The sequence below is a fragment of the Epinephelus lanceolatus genome, chromosome 10, assembly GCF_041903045.1.
Source record: "Epinephelus lanceolatus isolate andai-2023 chromosome 10, ASM4190304v1, whole genome shotgun sequence".
Taxonomy (NCBI): Eukaryota; Metazoa; Chordata; class Actinopteri; order Perciformes; family Serranidae; genus Epinephelus; species Epinephelus lanceolatus.
The window spans coordinates 1,748,074-1,770,911 of NC_135743.1; the positions used below are offsets into that span (position 1 = coordinate 1,748,074).

Consider the following 22,838-nt stretch of genomic DNA (forward strand, 5'->3'; position numbering starts at 1 on the left):
CCTCTCCTCTCCTTTCCTCCTGCCCTTCCCTGCTGTCACCACTAGATGGCAGTGCAGGCTGTTGAATAGCAGTTATTAAATTTGAATGAATGGGGTCCTGTGTCGCCCCTTGCAGGGAAATTCCCTCTCTTTACCCAGCTCTCAGAGGGAGGTCAGAGTTCAGCTCCAGAAGCAGCAGCCACGGATCTGGTAGCGATTCAGTTTAGACCTCCAGGACGCTTCAGCAGCACGGAGATGTGTGTGACCAGCTTCTCAGCTTGAACCACAGAAAAACCCTGCACAGCAAGATATTTCAAATGCTTAAAATTATTTTTAAAACTCAACCTTTAGGTTTCAGTAGTCTTCAGTAAAGCAGGTGACTCTCTTCAAATCATTTCCTTTTTGCAGCATCACGATAACAAGATAAGGATCTGACAAAGTAGAACTTCAGCAAAGTCGAAGTTCAGACCTAAACAGTAAAAATGGTGTCAAAGCGGAAATTTACAGTCTGAATTTCAGTAACCAAATTGCACTGCTGGTGCTGCTGCAGACCCTGTTAATGGTTTCACTCAGACCCAGATAGTTAAACGCAGACAATATGAATCTGTATCTCGAGGAAAATAGGCTGAACATGAAGAGTTTCCTTTTTTTCCTTTCTCCCAGTCTACTACTAATCTTGCAGCCCCTCAGATTCAACTCACAACCACTGCTGTAACTCAGAACTTTTCCTGCTCCCTTGGTGGATGTGTGTGTGTGTGGTGCATTGGTGCATCCTGTTGTTAAAATGATCCAGTTAATTAGCTTACGCCTCCAACCCCTCTGTAATCAGCTGCATTATCACCTGACAAAACTCAATACAATCACAGTGAAGCCAGCACCAACCACGCCCGACAGAGTCCTGCTCCGCCCCGCCTACGTGACACGTCGCGCTCCGTGTATCTCAACCATCAGACAACATCGTGGACACAGAGGAGGTCGCTTCATTTGTCTCGTCCTCGTTGAGCTCATACGAGTTGTTTGAGTTGGGGAAGCTGCTCGCTGCTCAAGCTCTCCTCACTGTTTCACACAGTTTACATGAAAATGAGCTGATCTCACGGCTGATTTGCTTCAGCGCGCTCGTAATGATTTGCAGACACTTGCAACACTCATGTACAAACAAATGTAGAATAGTTCACACACACACACACACACACACACACACTTGGTGGTAGCTCAGATGTCGGACCAACCAAATGTCCGAATCTGTAGTTTTGTGTGTGTGTGTGTGTGTGTGTGTGTGTGTGTGTCTTCAGCAGACAGTGTGTGACAGCGCTCTGCTCTCCAATGTTCAAAGTGTGTTTGGCTTTAGAATGAGTGTGTGTAAGTGTGTGTGAGGAAGTGTTTTTGCAAGTCGTGTCTGCTCTTACACGTGAGTGTGTGTGTATGTGTGTGTGTGTGTGCGTGTGTGTGTGTGTAGGTCTATAATAGCAGCCATTTAGCAGTGCTGTAGGCGCTGTAATAGCAGCAGCTCTGTACTAATACTGCTCTAATAGCTGGGCCGCCTTTGGGTTTGGGTCACATTCAGGCCACACACACACACACACACACACACACACTGAGCGTGGACTGGCCTTTTCAGGCTTTGGTCAGACGCATATAGACACATACTCACACATAATCACACACAGAGGCCCTCGTGAACAAAACAAATTGGCACACACTCCCTGCTCCACACACACACACACAAACACACACACTCATCCACATGTACCTACACACTCGGAGGCGGGGCTGTGCCGGCTGCAGTGTGCGGCCAGCCTCTGTGCTTTGTTGGCTGCTCCGTGTGCTTGTTCAACATGTCTTATTAATGACACTAATACAGGCCCGTTTCCTCCGCTGTGTCTGAGTGGCGACGCTCTCATACAGGGCTCTTTGACACGTTATACCTGGGCGTGGGCGTGTGAAATTACACGTGCATTGTTGCTATAATGGCACGGCCTGGCTCTCATTTTCAGCACGCAGCACTTTTCGCAGTCTGAGTGTGTGTTGTTCTGACCCTCGCGCTGCTTTTCAGGGAGGGAAACGACCACCAGATATCTGACGAGTGTTTGTCTGGGAGGAAGGTCGACTCCTCAAGTATCCAGCTGTTTCTGCAGTCCTGACAAAACAAAGCAGGTTATATTAAATAAAAAAAATTGCCCAAAGAGTCACAAAATATGTTGTAGGACAAATCACTGCGGCTGAAATCAGCTGCAAGTAAAGTCGGATTTAGCTTTAAATTGAAAGTTTTTTTCCTGTTTTAAATCAGCTGTTCTGTTTGTTTTGGAGAGGAGGATATAATTCAGATCCCGGTAAAACCTCTGAACCACTGAAGGAATACGAACCAGGATAAGTTTCAACTGGTTGTAATCTGCGGTTGTCACCACTAGACACCACAAAATCTCCCTAAATCTGACACACTGGATCTTTCTTGTGTTTAACTCTATCAGAAATGAGCAGAATCATAAATCACAACCCTCGTGCTAAGAGACACTGTCAATACAACATTTGGCCCGAGCTTGTGTAATCCAGAGATTTTCCTCATTAAGGACAGTTACACAGTAAAAGACAGCAGACACTCATAAATGTCCACTGAGCCCCTTTTACACTGCCTCTTTAGGGTGGGAAATTCACGCCCTTATGCCTCCTTGCTGCTCCGTATACAAGGTACAGGGTTATCTCACTTATATCCATCACAGGAGGTTATAACAGTGCCGAAATGGTGTCTGTATAAACAGGACAATCTGCGGGACGGGATCATGGGCAGCACGTGCATGATGTGTTGATGACGTGCTATGCATGCGACCCATTGCGTGGATATGAAAAGTAGCTGTTAGCAATTAGCAGCTAACTCAAGGAAGACTCATGGACGACATGATGCCACCGTCATTTGGTTCTGTGTAAAAATGCAAAGGAGGCCTGAAGAATTCAAGGGCTTGTGTGTCAGATAGGTTTTCCTTTTTTTAACTGAAGTACCAGATGCAACAGACAAAACAAATGTATATCCATTCAATATGCAGTCATACATTATCAGTGTGTCTGCGATGTGACACATCGGGTTTAGTTTTTCTCGCAGTCGTGGCCAGAGGCAATGTGTTCTTGGTTTGTCTGGCAGTCGCCCCTCACATTCTCATGAACACGATATCGTCAGACATCCACTTGGATTTTATGATGAACTTATTTGAATTTGGTGGTGAAAGGTCAAAGGTCACTGTGACCTCACAAAACACATTTTTCACCATAACTCAAGAATCCATGCACTAATTATCCCTCCACTCAGTAGTCGACATGGACAACAAGAGACTCATTTATGAGGTTGAGACGCGGCTCATCTTTTATGATCCACAGCAGCGTCCAAACCACAGAAATAATCTGAGTAAGTGATTTAAAATGTATTAGTTATGAATAAATGACGCAGACGCTGGCTCATTTGCAGAGTGATTAATCACAACAGCACCAAAAAAAAAAAAAAAAAAAAAAAAAAAAAACCACATCCCCTCCTCGCTCTGCGACACGGCTCGTCGTGTATCTGCTCCACCCACCAGAGTTTACTGGCTCGCTGTGTGTGAGGACGAGGTGCGAGAGACGTTGTCCTTCAGTGTGTAAACGGCCACCCTGAGCTGCACTCATCACTTACACACACACGTGTTTACACAGAATAGGTGTGTAGGAGAGGGCGGCTTTTCTGTCTAAATCCTTGGTGATAGATGTTGAGTGTGTGTGAGTGTGTGCTGCGCTGTAGGTGGCTGTCCTTCTGACCTCTAGTTGATGGCAGTGTGAGTTTTAATAGCGCGTTGAGGCCTAATTATAGTTCTCTGGTCACACAGCCCCACTGCTTTATGGCCCTGTGTGTCACTGTGTGTGTGTTTGTGTGTGTTAGGGCTTAATGTGTCCTCCATCAGGCCTCTCCTAACAAACACACACTCTAGTGCGTGTTAATACCCAGAGCCAGGTGTGTGTGTCTGTGTGGAGGTGTTAATGGAGATATCAGATTCAGCCAGAGGGAGAAACACACCTCGCAGCACCACACGACATCACGACTGAAATAAAACAGAAGCCATGAGCGTGTTTCAGGATCGTTGGTGTTTAAATACTCAAAAGTTTGAGTCGTCACAAAACACAAGATGGAACCAAAACATGTAATACCTGTTTTTAACAAGAGTAAAATATATTATACAGGCTTTCCCACAAATTAGTTGATCTGTGGCAGCTCGCCATGACACCTGCTGCCACATTTTGAGTGTCTGTTTTTGGGGTTGGACCATTATCTGGCCCCTAATTCACAATAAAAATAAACTGATTCACACTGGGAATTGCACCTTTAACACACATTAGGTGCCAGAGTACATTAAAAAGCATCAAAATAGAGCTTGTTTATTAAGAATAGTGCCAGAGCTGGATACCATGCACCCCGCTACAGAGGTCTGGGCTGAGCCCCTAATGTCCTTAAATCCTAGAAACGCCTTTGTGTCGTGTGCAGGGCTGCTGTGTCTGCCGCCTGACCTCCTGTCACTTTACAAATATGGCCCCAGACAAAGCAAATTGAGTATCTCTGTTGTGAACTTTTCATGCTGCAGTTAAGATTATTTTTAATAACTTATAAATCTGAAAATGTTTACAATTCATAAACAATCCGTCTTTTCATCTTACACTTTTCAATCAGATCTTAACGTTGTTGAGAGGCCGGCAAAGTTGTCTTTTCAACAGTGTGTTGCAGTTTGGGATAAGACTGACTGGATGATCTCCCCGTCTCTCTCTCAGGTCACCACTCCCTGTGCATCCAGTCCATGGACGGGATGCTGATGTTCTTCGAGCAGGACAGCTACTCCTTCGGCAGGTTCCTGCCTGGTTTCTTGCTGCCGGGCCCGCTGGTCTACAACCCCAGAACAGACAGCTTCCTCACTGTGTCCTCTGCACGCCAGCTGGAGAGCTACAAGTAAGTTTCCCTCAATATTCTGTCAGTATCATCAATAATCTGTCAAACTGCTTGCATGTGAAATACATCAATTGAGAAATGGAAAATGTTTGTTATGTTTATCTACAGTGATCTACAGTTGTTCAGATGTCTGCTGTCTGAAGGTAGCATTTTGGTTTGAGATGAAAAAGGAGAAATACTCAATTTCCCTCATCTCACTCACACAGCAGTGCGACGTGTTACACGTTAATACAGAACTGTCTGGAGGTGGAAATATATTTTAGGAACATTTCAGAATATTCAAAACCGCCCGAACACAGGCTGATCATTGCATCACAACTCGATCAGTTTCTGAAAGGACTGCTTTATTCTCTGTGATATATTTAATTATTTGTCATGCAATAATGTTACCCCCAAATCCTTGAAGTTGGCCTTTAAAACCTCTTAAAGGTCCTGTTAAAGTTCACCTAAAACGCCTCTCCAAGGATGACTCAGAGTAAACTGAAAGCTGCTCTTGTTCCATTTTAGTACATGTCCATACATGGTCTCATTTTAAGGTAACACTGAACAGTCAAAATCACTGTCAGTACTTCTGTCATGAGTTTTACAAGTTTCAACACACTGAAATAAGAGGGTTTTTATTTTATCTTCGCCTGAATATTTTCTTGAAAAAAGCTGCTGCAGATGACTCAGACTGGGAGAACTGGGAGGTGTTAGCTGTAAAACACAATGGGGCCATATCATGAAGCCTCACATAGTCAGAATTCAGAGTAGAAACAATATCACAGAGAATCAACATTTACACATATTTTTCAGAGGTGTTGTTCAGAGAGGTTAAAACAATGAACTGAATGTGTGATCATGAGTGAAAAACTAATCAATTCAGACAGAAATGTCTGTTTAGGAGCTCACTGTGTTTAAAACACTTCTAGAAAACCCAACTTGATAAAAAAAAGACCCGAATCCTAACCCTGAAGACGACACAGGAGCCATTTGTTTATCATTTCTGTACATGTATAACAGTCTGTGACCTCACTGAGGGGTCACTGTGGGGTTAAGGCTTAGCTTTAAAGCGCCAGTGACTACAGGACCCATAATCCTCGGGGGAGGTGAGCCAATCACTTGCTCATTAAATACCTCTAAACTACAGGAAATGTGTTCCTTCAGCTCAGGCTCTGATTGGCTATTGAGGCCATTACAACAGCACTGGAAGCTCCTATTGGCTCAGTGAGGTGTCAATCAAAAGGTCAGGAGCTGGCCTCCATCATGGCCGCCGCCCGCTGGGTTTGTTTCCATGCAGGACAGAGACATGATGGATAATATGTGGAGAGATGTGAAGGTTTGAAAGGATGCAGCAGCAGTCAGTGGCTTCATAGCAGAGTTATAACTGTTCATTTGTTTGTCTGACAGAAGCTTTTTTGGAACATGCTGCTGGTTGTATCTTGAGATGGTGAGCATTAATGGCACCACGAGGAGTGAAGCTTTCTCACAATATGTTGTATGAGTAAACCATTTAAACAACAACGAATACAGCTGCTGTTCATTATATCATAATTATCAAAACTCACCTTTGGAGGGCCCGCGGACAGGCCATTGGATTTCTAACAGTTTTTATGCAGACATTCTTTTGTAAAGTATAACCTTTAATTGTCTGAATGCCCTGTTACACAACCTCACCCAGCTGTTGATGTAAATCAGTGCTAATACTGGAAAGTAATGACGTTTTATTCCAAATTTAAAAATTATGATTTACATTTGCTGAATTTTTGCTAAAGTAAAAGTAAAGTATATCGTCGTGAACTGCCTTTTAAAGGCAGATATTGAAGAACGTATAAAAATGCTGAGGGGATTTTTGCCAGGTTCTATATCAATCAAGCGTGTTCACTTACATCTGGAATATAATTTGTGGGTCGGGGCATCTATAGCTCTTTTTAGATAGGAATTGTGCAAATTTGCAGGAAAGCCCAAAAGTCTTTTTTCAGCATTGGCAGTATAAAAACAAAATCGGGGAGTGCAGCAAAATGCCGCCTACCTACTTTTGTTTATACAGAATGTGCCTTTTTCGGGGCAATGGGGGGCGTGAGCAAGTAACAAAACGTGTAGCTCAGCGTGTGACGTAAACAGTGACGTGGGAGGGAAGCCGCGGCTGGTCAGTCCTTCGGTGATTCTCTCATAAGTCGGCCCGTCCTTCACCGTCCCCGTCATCTGACGGTTAATGGCCTCTTCGTTTGTGAGGACAAGGAGGGCGCACAATTCCTTGTCTCCCCAGTTGCTCATCTTTACAGTGTCTGTCAGGTTTGTGTTTCCCTCTTGCTACTAGCTGCTCGCTAATTCCTGCTATCAGCTGTTTCCTGTTTATCCACCGCCAGTGGCTCGCACGTGTGGCGTCATCAACAGCTCCTCCCGCAAGTCACCAACAGCTCCTCCCGTTGCAGAAGGCCGCCTTGTTCTTTTTAAACCAAAAAGGTTCCACCAATATGTCTACCCTACAAGTCAGAAAATTGGGCGCCTTGGATCAACTCGCCAATCCAGCTCTGTGTGTCTAAACGCTCGCAGCTTGCCGGCAATGCATCCCAACATTTGCCAAAAATCTGGCAGTGTAAAAGGGGCTTATGTAGCACCACAGTGCATTTATAATGCCGAGTTGTGAGACATCTTACCTTTATCAAAAAATTGCAGCTTCTGCAATTTGGATATTGCACATAGCCATATTGTAATTTGATAACATTTTGATAAGTTGTGTGGCCCTAGTAAAACAGCAAAGTAAAGTAACACATGTATTTAAGACATGTTTGATCGATGATAGTTAATAAAGAATTCCCTAAATGAATTCAACTCACTTAGCTCGTCCGTGAGCTGCAGCAGCTCTGAAGTTATTTGAGGTAACGTGGAGTCGTCCACCGTCCTCAGTCTCAGCTGCTGATGGTTAGTAAACGGCACTGGCGAACGCTTCGCCATCTTAAAGACATCTGCTCGCTCTGCACAGCTCGTCTGGGTGGACCGAAACAGATACACACACAGTTTGATCGGAAAGTACCTCTCTTTAATGTAAGCACATGCACATTTCCCAGTTCCCTCTGGCATCGTCGTGAAGAGCTCTGACAGTGTGTGAGAGTGTGCAGCGTGTGTGTGTGTAGTTTTCTCTCCCAGCTGTTTGTTATCTGGGTGCCCCCCACCACCATCAAGAGATTCTCCAGACAAGATATCACCGTGGAAACACTGACATCACTACTCTCCCTGGACACAGACACACACCCGCACACACCCGCACACACACACACACACACACACACACACAGTCCTGGGATGTACACTCTGTGGTAAATTACGTAGAGCAGAAACCTTTACATCCAAGACAACACAGCATCACTTATAGCAACAAGCTTGTTGTTTCCATGACAGTGTGAAGTGTAACACCCCAACCTAACATAATAGTTTGAACGAGCTCCTTTCTGCACCTTTGCTTTGTAAATCAAAATCAGGCCCTCGTGTCCATGTGTGCCTGAGGAAGACACAGAGCCCTAAATTGTTCCCAGTTTTTCTGCAACTTTTCTAAACAAAGATCATTTTTCACATCTTTATATAAGCAAAGATCTTTCGTTCAAATATGTAAGACACAAATATATAAGACACTCTCAGTGTGCTGTGCACTGTGGCCTCTGTCAGTACCTGCTGATAACTTTGGTGATAAACACAATGAAGTTCCTGTAGAAGCTTCACAATAAAAGCTTTTAATGCAAAGCAGTGGTGACAGGAAGTGATTGAGCAGCGACTTAGCAGAGCAGACGCAGTCCTGATACATCTCTGAGAGAGCATCAACAAATTATGTTTCAGCTGAAGTGCTTTGCAGTCGACTTGGAGCTGATGGGATGATGGCCCCCCCGCACTATAAATATATCAGTAAATAAAAATTCAATAGCTTAAATCGATAAAGACGAGCACTGGAAGAGAAAGCTTGAAATAACTCTGGTTTACTTTCAGATATATTTTAGACCTAATGGATTAAATTGAGGTAATTCATTCAGCTGGTATTGAATGTTCAAACAGCTGACACTTACCTCTGTAGGCAGAAAACAAACAGGGCTGTAATGTGACAGATTGAGATGCTGGAGATATGTTTTAATTTCTACAGCAGACTCCTCTGTGTTGTATTTATATGGCGTGTAGTCTCGTGTAGTCTCGTGTAGTCAGATCTCCACAGTGCTGCGTCAGAGCTACAGAAAGTTCTGGAAGCAAACATCATTCTGCTATAAGAGAAGAGACACTCTGGCTTGTTTGTATTTCTTCAAACCAAATATCTTGGGTAGTACTGAGCCCAGGGTGCAGCTGTGTCCTTGCAAAATGCGTGCTCGGGGGGGCGGCGAGCATCGTCATTAAAAAGGCTGATTGAGTTGAAACACTCACTCTGTGCAAACCTCCTTTTGCTGAGGGGAAACTAAAGGTTTGTTCAAACTCTCGGAAGACGATGTGGCACAGGCCTTTGTAGATAGTGCGCACGCTACAGGCATGCACAGAGGTGTTTATGCTGAATGAAGTCATTGCAATATTCTCCAAAATGCCAGGGAATATTAAAAACAAAACATTCTGGTGATAAGCGAGAAGTCAATGAGTGTTAATGGAGGAACGTTACCTGACAAGTAGGCTGCCTGGCAACACAAGTAAACACTGATGTACCAACATTTAATAGTTGTCCATTAATGAAAACGCCACAGAGACGTCTATGTCAACTGTGTGATTCAACCTTTAGTGGTAACAAAGACAAAACTAATTTGATAATTGGAGCTCTAGAGGTGTAGCCTGACGATACTTCAGCTCTGGAGGAACTCGCTGGATCTGTTGGCTGTATGAGCAGAACATTATTATGATGATATCACAGAAACTCATGAAGACAGTGTCACTGGAGCATGCTGCTACCATGGTAAAAAAGATGTGGCCAATAAACTTTGATTGGCTGTGTCAAAAAATGGATCACATTGGGCATGAGAGTCCAGCAAGATTGAGTGTCTGCTTTTCTGAGGTGCGTTCACAACTTGTTTTATTTGTGTTAGATCTGTACAACAATTTACTGGAGGAATACTGCAGGTATGTTTTATTGCACGCTGCAAATCTCTCTGTGAAACTTTCAGCTTGTAAGTTGTCAGCTAAGATGTTGTCACTGTAGCAAAGTAGCAAAGGGGATTTAAAAAATGTTAACACACAGATAGTGGAAGGGGGAGGTGGATTAAATGGTCAGTTAGTGGCAGGGCAGCAGTTTGCATCCAGTAGCTTCTTTGCCAATGACATTGCACATTGCACATTGCTGTGCTGTCTAGATGGAGGGCAGGTAACTGGAGGCAAAGACCACCAACACTGGACAAATGGCTATGATCTGTGCTGTTCGGTCCTATCAGACAAACAGAAACAAATGTGGATCAAAAATTTCCATCTTCAGTCTGGAGAAGCAGAGTCAACTAATGTCAAACGTAAATGCTAAAGTCTTGTGTTAAACATGCCTCGAGTTGGAAACAATTACAGTGAGCTGTGACAACTTGTCCGTGTTTTTATACACGAGCCAGATTTTTCACGTCTCACCAGACCTCTGGGAACAGTTGACCCAATGGGTAGAAAACAGTAGCTAAATTTAGCTAACGTTTCCTAGCAATGTTAGCCTGGCAGCAGTGCATCTGTGTATAGAGTTGAAATATAAATCTCCATTAAACTCAAACACATTTACTCACTCGGCCAAAACCAAGACAGTCGTCATTTCAGTCGTCGACCCAACCACACACAAAATAGTTACAGTCCATGAGACTCTGTCATCGGATCACCGTAACGTTAGGAGGTCTGGAGGATGAGGTCATTTGTAATGATCATGTCCACACCGGGCTAATCAGTCAAGATGTCAGAAAAATCACTTCTCTTTGTTTTGTGTGGATCACGTCCAACAGGGGTTAATTTTTTCTGACCCTACCTGCTGCTTTATCCAACACTTTTATGTAGTCCCTTTCCTCTATATCCAAGACAGTACATGGGTTTATCACTTCCTGCCCTGCGTCTGACTTTTGTGCATCATAATAGTCACATGATTGTGAACAAGCTGTTTGTTAAGCTGCATGTCATGAAGTCTCTGTGGGTCTCAGCCTATCACTTGACTCAGGATACTTCTTACATCACTCTTAAAGGGTCAGTACACTCAAACAACACAGACACATTCTCACTCTCCTCTTGTGGTGTTTGGTCGTTCAGATTCTTGCAGAATTTAAAGAGGAATCTTGAGGAGAGAAACTTTTACACAGCCGAGCAGTGATGTTTACAGAGTGTTATATATATTCGGTATCAGGTGACGGGGTCAAGGCTTCACTGACTGTTATACATTTAATATCAGATGACTGGTCAAACTGTTCTGCCTGGCTCCGTTTATTTAGCCTGTTGGACCGTCTCCTGCTCTGATGAATGAGAGCTTGATTTAGTTTCTGTGTGTGTGTGTGTGTGTGTGTGTGTGTGTGTGTGTGTGTGTTGGCGTCAGTTTTGAGATTTTAGTTTGTGTTTACCCATGACACGGAGAGAGCATATGCATGTAGTGTGTGTTTGTATAATCTGTGTGTGTATGTATGTATGATGTATATGTTGGAGGTAAATGAGTGTTTGTTTGTGGAGTTTTTCAGAGAGATCCTCTTTCATATAAATGAGAAGACTGTTTCCTCAACCTCAGTGTCCTCCACTCTACATGGCGACTGATACCGCCTACACACACACACACACACACCCACCCACACACACACACACACACACACACACACACACACACACAGAATCAGGCCCAACCAAAACTTTGTCCACGTGTGTGAGAGAGCGAACCACCGTCACCACAAACACTTTTAAATGGCAAACAAAAAAAATACCCAGCGTTCCCAAGTGTATGTCACTGCCAGTGGTGTGTGTGTGTGTGTGTGTGTGTGTGTGTGTTGTTCTCCCTCCTCATACTTTAGGCATGCAAGTGAATAATCAGATTTTTGTGGGTTTTCGATTTTTCTCTTGCACACACGGTGCTTTGTGTGATTTTTACCCTCCTTCATAAAACTTAAACCAACAACCAACCAACTTCTGCTGGATGGAACTGAGCACACACACACACACACACACACACACACACACGCATGTTTTAATTCATGCTCCCTCACATCCCATCATTAATAAGACATCTAAGTGAAGGGTGGAGTGAAAGAATACAGTTATTTTATTGGTGTTGTTTTAGGATTATTAGTCTGAATTTAATCCATTCACTCGAGCAGCAGTCGGCCGGCTGTCGATCCATCGAGTGCTGCTCTCAAAGCTTATAACCGCTGACATGTTTAATATATATTTTCGTCCATTTTCTTCCCCAGGAAATGGTCACGGTGTGATGAAAAGGTTTCTTTACTGGCAGTCATCCATAAAGCAGCTCGTTAGTCTGCTCAGCGGGTACACAGCTACTGTACGGACGGGTTCGAGGCTGTAAATCTTGTGTTGCATTGCAAACATCAAAGTTTAAAACACTTCATTTGTTCCTTTGTACACTGGGCCTCGTTCACCAATGTTCTTAAGGAGAAATCTTATGCAGTTTAAAGATGATTCTGACATTTACCAAAGTCTTCTTATCTGGGATTTGCTCTTACAAACACTCATTATGCACTTTTACACTCATTATGTGCCGACATGTTTGTGCAGAGTAACTGGTTATTAAATTCTACAGTGGTATGATATCATAGGGTTTATATTCCAATAATATTTTTCAAATTTATTATGTGTTTTTGTAATTATTTTGATTATTTTGCAAAAAGCATCATGGCCTGTTATGATAAACACTGCATCATCAGTACATCAGTTATGTTTATCAGAATCATGCCATCTAATAAATAATAATTACACCAGAAAATATAATTTGTGGGACAAAAAATGACGAAGCAGCGTTCCAGGTAAGATATTATATTAATTGGCCAACTTGCAGAAACATTGTGTGAGTGCACCTTCACCTTCTGGCCCCCTCTTTCTGTCTCTCTCTTTACACACATACACACAGCGCTTGGTTCAACCTCCCCACCCTGGGTTCAAATCAGGAACCCTCTTGCTGTGAGGCAGCAATGTTAACCACTGCACCACCGTGCATCACTCCTGATGCCACTAAATTTGACGTGTCATTTGGCATTCAGAAACACCTCCACTTCAAAACACACGTTTTTTTAATGTTTAGAGTGCGGTCCTGTGCCCTCTTTAGACTTTAAGTATCTCAACATTTTTTGTCTTCCCCTGAATCCAAATTTCCAAAATTCACCATACTTGCAGACTCGTGTACTTTGCAGGCATGTTCTCGAGAAGTTTGGGAGCGCTGAGGGCTCCAAATCTACAATTCATCCAGTCCACAAGAACCCTAAAGTTGACTTTCTGCAAACTTCCAGAGAGTCAGCTTAAAAAGGGATAGTGCACCCAAAAATGAAAATTCAGCCATTATCTACTCACCCACAAGCTGAGGGAGGTTCAGGTGAAGTTTTAGAGTCCTCACATCACTTGCAGAGATCCAAGAGGAGAGGAGGTAGCAACACAGCTCCACCTAATGGAGGCTGACGGCGCCCCAGATTCAAACGTCCAAAAACACATCATTGAAACCACAAAATATCTCCATACTGCTCGTCCGTAGTGATCCAAGTGTCCTGAAGCCCCGACATAAAAAGTTGTTTGGAAAAACCTCATTTGAACTCTGTTTTTAGCCTCATTGTAGCCTGTAGCTCTGACTGCCTCTCTGGGCACTGCGCTCACGTGTGCGCGCTTGCTTCTACAAGTGTTGTGAGGACTCTAAAACTTCACCTGAGCCTCCCTCGGCATGTGGGTGAGTAGATAATGGCTGAAGTTTCATTTTTGGGTGCACTATCCCTTTAAGTTGCAAACTTTACTGATTGAATTGCCCACAGTTCATTGCAAAATGGACGTGACATTTAAGTTTTTTCCTTCTGATAGTCGACTATATCTATAGCTGTGAATGTGAGTGTGAATGGTTGTCTGTCTCTTTGTGTCAGCTCTGTGATGGTCTGGTGACCTGTCCTGGTTGGACCCTGCCTCTCACCCAGTGTCAGCTGGATTATAGTCTCCAGCACACCTGTGGCCCTGTAACAGGATGAGCAGTTACAGAAAATGAATGAATGATTATTCACAATTTTGTAAATTGAAATTTGGCCCATTGACAATCACCAAATATATTAAATTCATCCTGAGGTGACCGTGAATCAGAGTTCTGCACCAGGTCGGGTCATCTGTCGGGTACCTGACTCGGTGCAGGACTCTGCCATGAATGTCTGCACCAAATTTCATGACAACCTGTCCAACAGTTGTTGAGATAATTCTGCCTGATACAAAGTGGTCGACCAGCCACGTGTGGCTAAAAAGTCAGCGTACATCATTTAAAAAGACTTCACCTTTGAATGTGCAGTTCACACTCTAGTCCCACAATGTAATGCATAAAAGGAACAGATGAGCCACTCAAACAAACAAACATCAAATAAGTTTCACACGGTGCGTAGACAGCTGGAGGAAGATACTAGGAATCAAAAATAATCAGTAAATTGATCAATAAATCTTTGGAGACACATTTTGCTTTGTGTTCATGGAGTTTATTCAGCAGCATCTTTCGAAAATTGTAATATGATTGACGTCTTTGTTTATTTTGTGGTGTCAGTTTGTCTTGTTAGTTTTCTGACATTACCCAAGTATTGTTATCTACTGATCAGAAACATACTGAAGAAGAAATTCTCCTGGTGTAAAGATGGCTGGTATGACAATGTGGCAGCCATGTTGTATCATAGTCCTATCAGATGGATTTCAGACCTGCCGGCTCCTGGTTTCAGGTCCAAATATGAAACACTGAGTGAGAAAGCTGTGAGTGGATGTATCAGCAGTTATGTCGTGTTTGGGCTGCGGTGCTCAGTCGGGCCGGCTCTCTGTTCATCCAGGTGTTAGAGGAGAAGGATAGATTCCCGCCAAGCTGCTCCCACTGCCAGCTTCTTACTGGAAAACTCCCGATGCTGAAGATGCCAACATCAACTGACCACAGATCAGTCTGACCACTTCACCCTCAGCCAGTCGCCAACAGCTCGCTGATTAAAACTGATAGACCGCAGTTCCGGGGAGCAGCAGGTCAGCAGCTTGTTGAGTGACCTGACAGAAGCTGTAAAAGAGAGCAGAGAATATGAGACGGTCGCTGTGGACTCACTTAATAATGAACATGTTATACAGTGTTGGACTTTAATAAAAACTGAATAAGTGAAGCGTACTAGGATTTCTGCCCCGACCGCACAGACGGAACTTCTGTCAGGAAAATATCTGGTGTTGTTGTGGTTTTGGACTCAAGGTAAAAGAAGCAAAATGTGAAACAGGAGAGTCACTAATGTGAGTTTTTAGATCGGCTGTGGAATATCTGAAATGAGAAATACTCCTGCACAGTGCAAAGTGTGTTGATATCAGTGCCATTATTGATTCTGCTTATTGGACTGTGGCCAGTTGCACAAAATATCTTAAGTTAGGATTTTCCTTGAAGTCTGAGTTCAAGTTTCATTAAAACAATACCAGTTGCACAAAATACCATTAAATCTTCTCTGTAAGGTTTCCTTAAAATGTTTAAGTATTTTAGGTTTTGTTATCTTGGTCTTATACTTTAGAAATCCCTTAAAGTTAGTTAAAGGTCCCACAAAAAAAAACTTATGGTATCTGTGACTCCTAAACACAATGTGTCTTAGTTTATGGAGATAAATTAAGAAAATTAACGCATCTTTTCTGCACAATCAGCAGATGATTTGACACTGCAGATCTGATCAGTTCACGATCTGTCCGACAAATTAAAGTTGGTTCTACTTTCTGCAGCTTTGTCTTCTTGTATTAATTTTCGTTGCAGTTTCCTCCAACATTAGTTTATTTTGTTTGCTGATATTTGCAGATCAAATTGACGTCCTTTTTCTCAAAGTTTCTCTACAAGTTTTATTTCCTCCTCTGATCAGTTTGTTTCTTGTTAAATTTTCCTCCGCCTTTTTTTTTTTTTTTTTTTTTAAACAATCTATAGGCCAACTTTGTGAGACGACAACACAAGAAGCACGAGTGCAAGAAAACAAACGTCTCCATGGAAACTTGAATTTTACTGCTGTATCATATTTTTCAATCCAGGACATGTCTTAACATTTTTCCTCAACTAAGAAAACCTTGTAAGGGATTCTGTGCAACACTTTTAAGTAAGTCCCTCAGCTAAGGAGAAATTAAGCTCTACTTGAGGTGTTTTGTGAAACCAGCCACTGATTCTTTATCGATTGCCTCATTAACTCCTGATCAATTTTCTGTACAGGGAAAAAAGCCGGCGTACACAGTTTTATTATCTGTGAGTCTGAACACAGTGTGGATGAGATAAGAGAATATTTGGACATTTTAATTTAGCTGCTCAGTTGGGAATCAGCGGCACTCGTGCACAGTGTCATAGAATGGCATTTAAAAAAGGAATTGATTACGTTCAGATGGATCGGACAAATATGGACCGGTTCTTAACTGGAACCAGTTCTCGGTTCCCATCCCTACACTCAGCTCCACCAGCAGCCAACACTGTCCTACTTAGTCAAAACTGAACAAACTTAAATCTGTTGCTGGCCTGTCTTAGAGGTCAGCTAAAGTCAGATCAGAGGTTAAATTTACAGTAAACAGAGTTGTAATGTTAAAAAAGGGGGTCAGGTCTGAAGGACGTCAAAGATTCCCTATGACTTCTACATTTGAGTCATCGACTGTTTTAAGAGTATTTTCATCTCAGCAGCAGATCAACCCTGAATTCACTGTTTTGAATGCAAATACATTTCATATTTTGACATGTCTGAAATGTTTTGGCTCAGAAAACAACTTTTGAAACTGTGGCAGCAAACATCTCTCTAACACTTCGCTGACAGCAGACTGACACTGATCCACAGACACTCAGTGTGTGTTTGTATAAGCAGCTGTGTGTGTCGCTGTCTCTCAGGTACGAGACTCTGGCCGTGGCTACAGAGGCAGAGAGTCAACAGGATCCTGACCTGCCCCTCAAGACTGGAGGCAAGAGGCTGACGGTGAGTGCCAAACACACCAGCTGCCAGAGATGCACTGAATACTGATAAGGATTTTAAAAGCAGCTTTTCCCAGAAATGTTAAATGTAATTTTGTTTTCCATGATCAAATATAAACAACAGAGGAATCCATATTTTGGAAAAATGGATTCTTTGTAAGACTTTGGGCTGAACATGTTAAAGGTCTGACAAACAATAATGTTTGCAACATACACAACAGCGTCAGCCCTGTGTCCACTAGAGGGTTTTTTTTCCCAGCTTAAAACACCAGGTGCTCCTCTGGAAACACCAGGTGCCACCTCAGCTGGGAGCGTTTGTGAGCACTTTGGAGGCGCAGCATTTTTCGGCTGAGACGCTTTGGTTGCATCTGGTTGCTACAATTTGTAGTGCGTTATTGAGTGCTCGCTCTCTCTGCATGAAGGAAAGGCAGAAGGCTGTAGAAAGAGAGGACGAACCCGTCGGTCTTAGTGGTTATTGAGAGGATACATAATCTATATTAATATATACAAACTACATTAACATATTTCTCCTCCATGTTCAACGGTTGAAGCCCAGACACACCAAACTGACTTAAGAGAATTAGCAGCGACAAAGGGTCCGTCCTCCTGTGTCGCCTCACATCGCTGTGTCTCAGCTGATGGCCAAAGAGCACATATGTTCTGCTCCTGCTGAGAGGAAATACGTCTCCACAGCAGCAGACGGTGGTCGTCTGTATCCATCACTGAAAAAGGGAAACAGGAAGAGCGTCTTGATGCTAGTTAGCCAGTTAGCACATGAACAACACAATCAGAGCATATTTACCGTGCGCCAGTGAACAATAACACAAACCATCAGGAAACGTTTCTGCTGAAGAGAAAAATAATCTGACCTCATGGAACAAGTTGGTTTGGTCTCACTCCCTCTGGACTGTAGCTCCTCCTTTATTCACTGACGCTCCTCTGCTCCTCACCTGAGCTCAGCTCCATCGTTGCAGATTTAAGATGCTGAATTGGCCAATAAAAAACAATGGGGACTGACGAGGGGCGATGCTGCAGGAAACACTGCACTGACAAAGGCGACAGGTGCTCATCGTCAACCAAACAATGGCCGACAGCCGACCGTCACCTTGGTGTGTCAGGGCCTTGAAATGTGTCGGTTGGTGTTTGTGGTATTTGTCCCTCCTTTTAGCATTTTACCCAAACTTGGAAATTTGTCATCTCTCAGCATTCAGAAAAACAAAGCCCTACTTGCAGCGCTCAGGGCAGAATTCATGCTCAGTGCCTCATCATGCTGGTGGCGTTTGTAGTGTAACATAAATACATGGTGCTCCCATTACAACATAAAATAAGCTGGCCTCAGGAAAAATTGTTTTGTGGACACTGCCCCTGATGGGTTGTGTGTGTGTGTAAAGGTGCAGTCAGTCACTCCAACATGTCAACAACTAAGAAGCCCCTGAGAGGTCTCCTGCATGTCAACGAAGACGTGCACAGAATATAACAGACATTAAATAATACCTGGAAAATTAAAGTACTAATAACTACATACAACAGTTAGATTTAACAGTAAGACATATACTGCTGCAGTGTTGTATGAAAGATCGGCACTATGGAATAAAGAAGGTAAAGAGACGTGAGTACAAATGAAAGGCACCAGCACAAACAATGCTGTTTGCCATTAAGCCATAACCTTAAATCATATTGATCTTTATAATTAGTCTGACTTTTTAATGCTGGAGAATGTATTGAATGTCAGTGAGGAAAAACGTCCTCACTATTTTAATACTCCTGCAATTTACTACTGACGTTCAGTGGGACAGGAGTTAGATCATCATCCCGTCTGAATCTCTGGAACACAAACACTTAAATTTTCCCTCAGCTGCACGAAAAGCATCAGAGCCATGAACGCCAACACACACAGATCACATGTCTCTATTTATAGAGCTGGAATACATTTGTCCACATTTCTGCCTTTATTAAATCTGAATACTGAAACAAAGAGATGGATTTTAGTGACGAGACATTAACAGCGCTGCAGACAGTGAAGGCCTTTTCATGCTGAGTTCATTTTTTGGATGCTTTTTTTTTTAATTAAGTTGTTAGGCAAAGAAACCTTACACACTCCCTCCCTGTCTTACATTTGGCGCCGCAGCTGCATGACAGGGCGGAGCTGTCCTCCCTCTCTGTCTCTGCATCCTCCTCCTCTTCATCTTCATCCACCTGAATATCACAGTCTGACCTGTTGAACGTAGCTGTCTGAGCTATGAAATGATTCTGTGCCTTGTTCCTCTGTCTTGTCTCAGCTATGTCCTGCCACCACATTTTCTTCACTGATTCTTGGTCAAACATCTCTAAAGACTCTGACGGATGTGAAAAACACAAAACAGACAAACCTTTTCTGAAAATTTCAGTGATGGACGAAAGTTTCACACTTCACTGTCCTGTTGATTAAAGGTGGAGGTGCCCTAAAGGATATCTTAAAAAAAAAAAAGAAATTGTCACTCGTTTAAAATTTAAGAAATTCAGGAAGTGTGCTCTAACAGTGTGTGTGTGTGTGTGTGTGTGTGTGTGTGTTCTCCTCCTCCAGCCTGACTGGACCTTTATCCTGGGAGAACAGGCCCTGGATCTCTGTGTGCCCTCCTTCTCCCACTCCTCCTCCTCCATCTTCGTCCTGGGCGAGAGGAACCTCTACTGTCTCCGTGACAATGGCCAGATCCGCTTCATGAAGAAGCTGGAGTTCAACCCCAGCTGCTTCCTGCCCTACGCCTCAGGTAAATCTCTTGGCCAATTATTATGAGCGTTGAGTGTTTCCCACAGAATTAGAAACTCTTTGTGATGCTGTGGGGATTATTTGACGCAGCACTGAAGGATGGCCTCTGTCAGCTGCTCTCCTCCTACTTTCTCTGTGTGGTTAGCATGAGCTAACACAGCAGCAGTCGCTAACATCTGTCATCGAGTCATTTAACGCTCTCAACAAACTCACACTGACACCGAAACAGCTTGACTCTATCGTTAAACCTGTTAATAGCTGTTCAGTGAAATGAGATTTTTTACACTTTTCAGATTGTCAGATTTGGGGTAAAGTTGTGGTGATTGGACAAAATTGCATGCTCGTGCAGAATACACAGGAATTAGCTGAATTTGCGTTAATTGATGCCATGGTGACATCCTGAGGAGCTGATTATTACCTCCTGTTCCTAATGACTTTATGATCTCAGTCATTAGTTGCAAGTCTTCTTCAATACAGCATGATGTTCATTTTGTAAATGATGGTCTTATTTAGTGTTAAACAGACAATACACAGGAGATCCTTTAGGGCGTGGCCACCTTTTGACAAGTCTCTACCACAATGACCAATCATGATAGAGGCATAGCAATGCATCATTGACATCCATCATTCAGCTCCACCCTGAATGCCAAACTCAAGGTTTCCTAACATAGGTCCACAAACCAACAAGTGACCTCATGGTGAATATGTCTCCTTGTTTTATACAGTCTGTGGGTAAACCAGGACACTAAACCTTTCTTACAGGACTTATGTAGTGCAGCAAGAAAATCCTAATCCATACAGGGATATTTCAGCTTTACAGTCCTCACGTTCTTCTTGTTCAACAAGTTTTTTGTTCAGGTTTACTCCTGCATGTCTGATCCAGTTAAGATGATTGGCTGAGCTGTAGAAACAGATCAACAAGGCCCTTAACTGGATGTGTAAGAATAAAGAACTGAAACATGTAAGACAGAGAAGTGGAAGGTGATGGGAAACAAATGAAGTGTCCGTCTTGTTTCTGTGTTTTGTGGTCAGATTAATTCTGTTGAGTCCAAATTAGATCAGAATCTTACAGGCAGTTATTAGTTTGAAGGCAAACATGTCAGGTGTGAGCATCACCTGTCACAGAGAGCAAAGGTCAAAGGCTAAAGTGATCATACTTCATAGCACTTGGCAGCTAATCAGGAATCGTGAGACATAAAATTGGGTAAGAGAAGTTTTTGAAGGATTTGGATACGTGACACTGAACTGAGCTCAGCCTCCACAGGGATGGTTTCAGGTTTAGCCGATGCAGCGCGGGTAAAGCTCTGATGTGTTCACCCTGGAGTAAAGAAAAGGGCAGTAACACAAAACGCACCATGCATCGGTGCACCTGCCACAACCCAACTGTGGAGCAGAGGAGAACAAAACCCAGAGAAACACAGGGCTCTGTGCGGTGGCCCCGTGCCACACGACTGGCTCTGCAGGAAGCTGCTCTTGGCACAACATGATGGAATAAGTGGAGTCGCTCTGCTGCATGCATTAAACCAAAACCTGAACACACTGGAGTGGATAAACATGTGGGGCAAGATGAATGAATTTCATAATAAATACATATATATATAGATTGATAGATCTGATATACAATATATTGTTCCTGCCCAGATAGAACTGTGCTTTTCCATATTTGGTCATCTTTAAGTCTTCAAGGAATCTGACGGAGCAGACGTTCCTCTCTGCTGGTTTAGACGACTGTGTGTCAGATTGAGGGGGATTTAGTGACGGTGAAGATTTCAGATTGCAACTAGCTAAATCTTCTCCTGGTTAGAATTCTTTCAGTGTTTATTGTTTTTACCAGGAGCTGAATTATCCTCAGAGGTCACTTCCTCTCCAGAACAAATGAACCAGCCAATTTAAACTGGTCAAAACACTGAATGAAGCTGTTTCACATTTAATAATCTGTGTTTATGCAACACTGCTGGTCACAGATGCGCTGCTAACTACGATGGCCGACGCAAAGATAATGTCCCTATCTAGGGCCAGTGTTTGGTTTGTCTGTTCTGAGCTACTGTTGAAACATGGCGGTGCAACATGGTGATCTCCGTAGAAGAGGACCTGCTCCCTGTGTAGAAAAACGTCTCATTTCAAGCAAAAATGAAAGCACAATGATTCTTATTTCCAGGTGATTATACACTAGAGAAAACACACTTCATATTATACCACTTTCCTGCTGAAATTAGCATGTGTACGCAGGTTTTTTAAACACGGGTAAACCTACTAAAAATAGGATATAGACTCCTTTTCTATTGCGAGTAGACCAGAGCTGTGAACATGACTCTGCAGTACACGAGTATGTTTTTTTGTGTGTGTGTTTTCCTGGCGTGTCACATTTGACGTCACAAAAAGGCCTGAAAACAGGTAACTTAACAGTAGTGTTTACTTCTTTTTATAAATCTCTTAACGTATTCAGTCTTTCTTTCTGTTTGTCTATCATGTGTCTCCAGCAGACCGCTTGTGTTCAGATTTCAGTACTGTCCTGCACACAGTCATTATGTCCACACTTTTGCTAGCTGCTCTGTAGCATGCTTGCTACCCAGGATAACAGGTGATAGTGCTGTCAGCTAGGGCTGGGCGGTATGGCCTAAAATCAATATCACGGTATTATTTCGGGGGGATGCAGTGACGGTATGAAATCGTGGCATCGTCCTCCCTGTTTTTTTTTGCAACTTGAACGTGCAATATGTATTTTCTGCTGCTAGGGGTCTCAAACCAAAACAATAACAGAAGATGGAGTCGGATGACATCATGAAGTAGCGTGGGATCATGGGAGTTGTAGTCATATAACAGATACAGATCTGACGTTCCTCACTCCGTGAAACCGTTATAAACAGTTATTTACACTCTATTCAGAAATGCTACTTACTTTAGCTGAGCGGTTAGCAATCTGCTAGTTATTTGAGCAAACTGCTAGTTACTTAGCTGTACAGTTAGCGATGGCTTCTCCCTCTCTGCTGCTCTCTCTTGCTCAGTGCGTCTTATGTTTAGCTATTCCTCTGCCTCTTTTATAAATGCAGTTCATTTACCAGCATCAGCTCAGCATTATAGAAACCTATCGTTAGATGTTGTGG

At 43.0% G+C, this 22,838-nt stretch overlaps 1 protein-coding gene across 2 annotated transcripts in view; it reads left to right on the plus strand.

The window, feature by feature from the left end:
• bbs9 (Bardet-Biedl syndrome 9) overlaps positions 1 to 22,838 on the plus strand; it is a 245,101-nt gene that overhangs the window by 17,812 nt on the left and 204,451 nt on the right. For both annotated transcript variants that reach the window (XM_033641704.2, XM_033641705.2), the window contains exons 6-8: positions 4,759 to 4,933; positions 16,908 to 16,992; positions 19,552 to 19,735. In XM_033641704.2, coding sequence (XP_033497595.2) covers positions 4,759 to 4,933; positions 16,908 to 16,992; positions 19,552 to 19,735 — 444 coding nt within the window. The remainder of the gene's footprint in view (positions 1 to 4,758; positions 4,934 to 16,907; positions 16,993 to 19,551; positions 19,736 to 22,838) is intronic.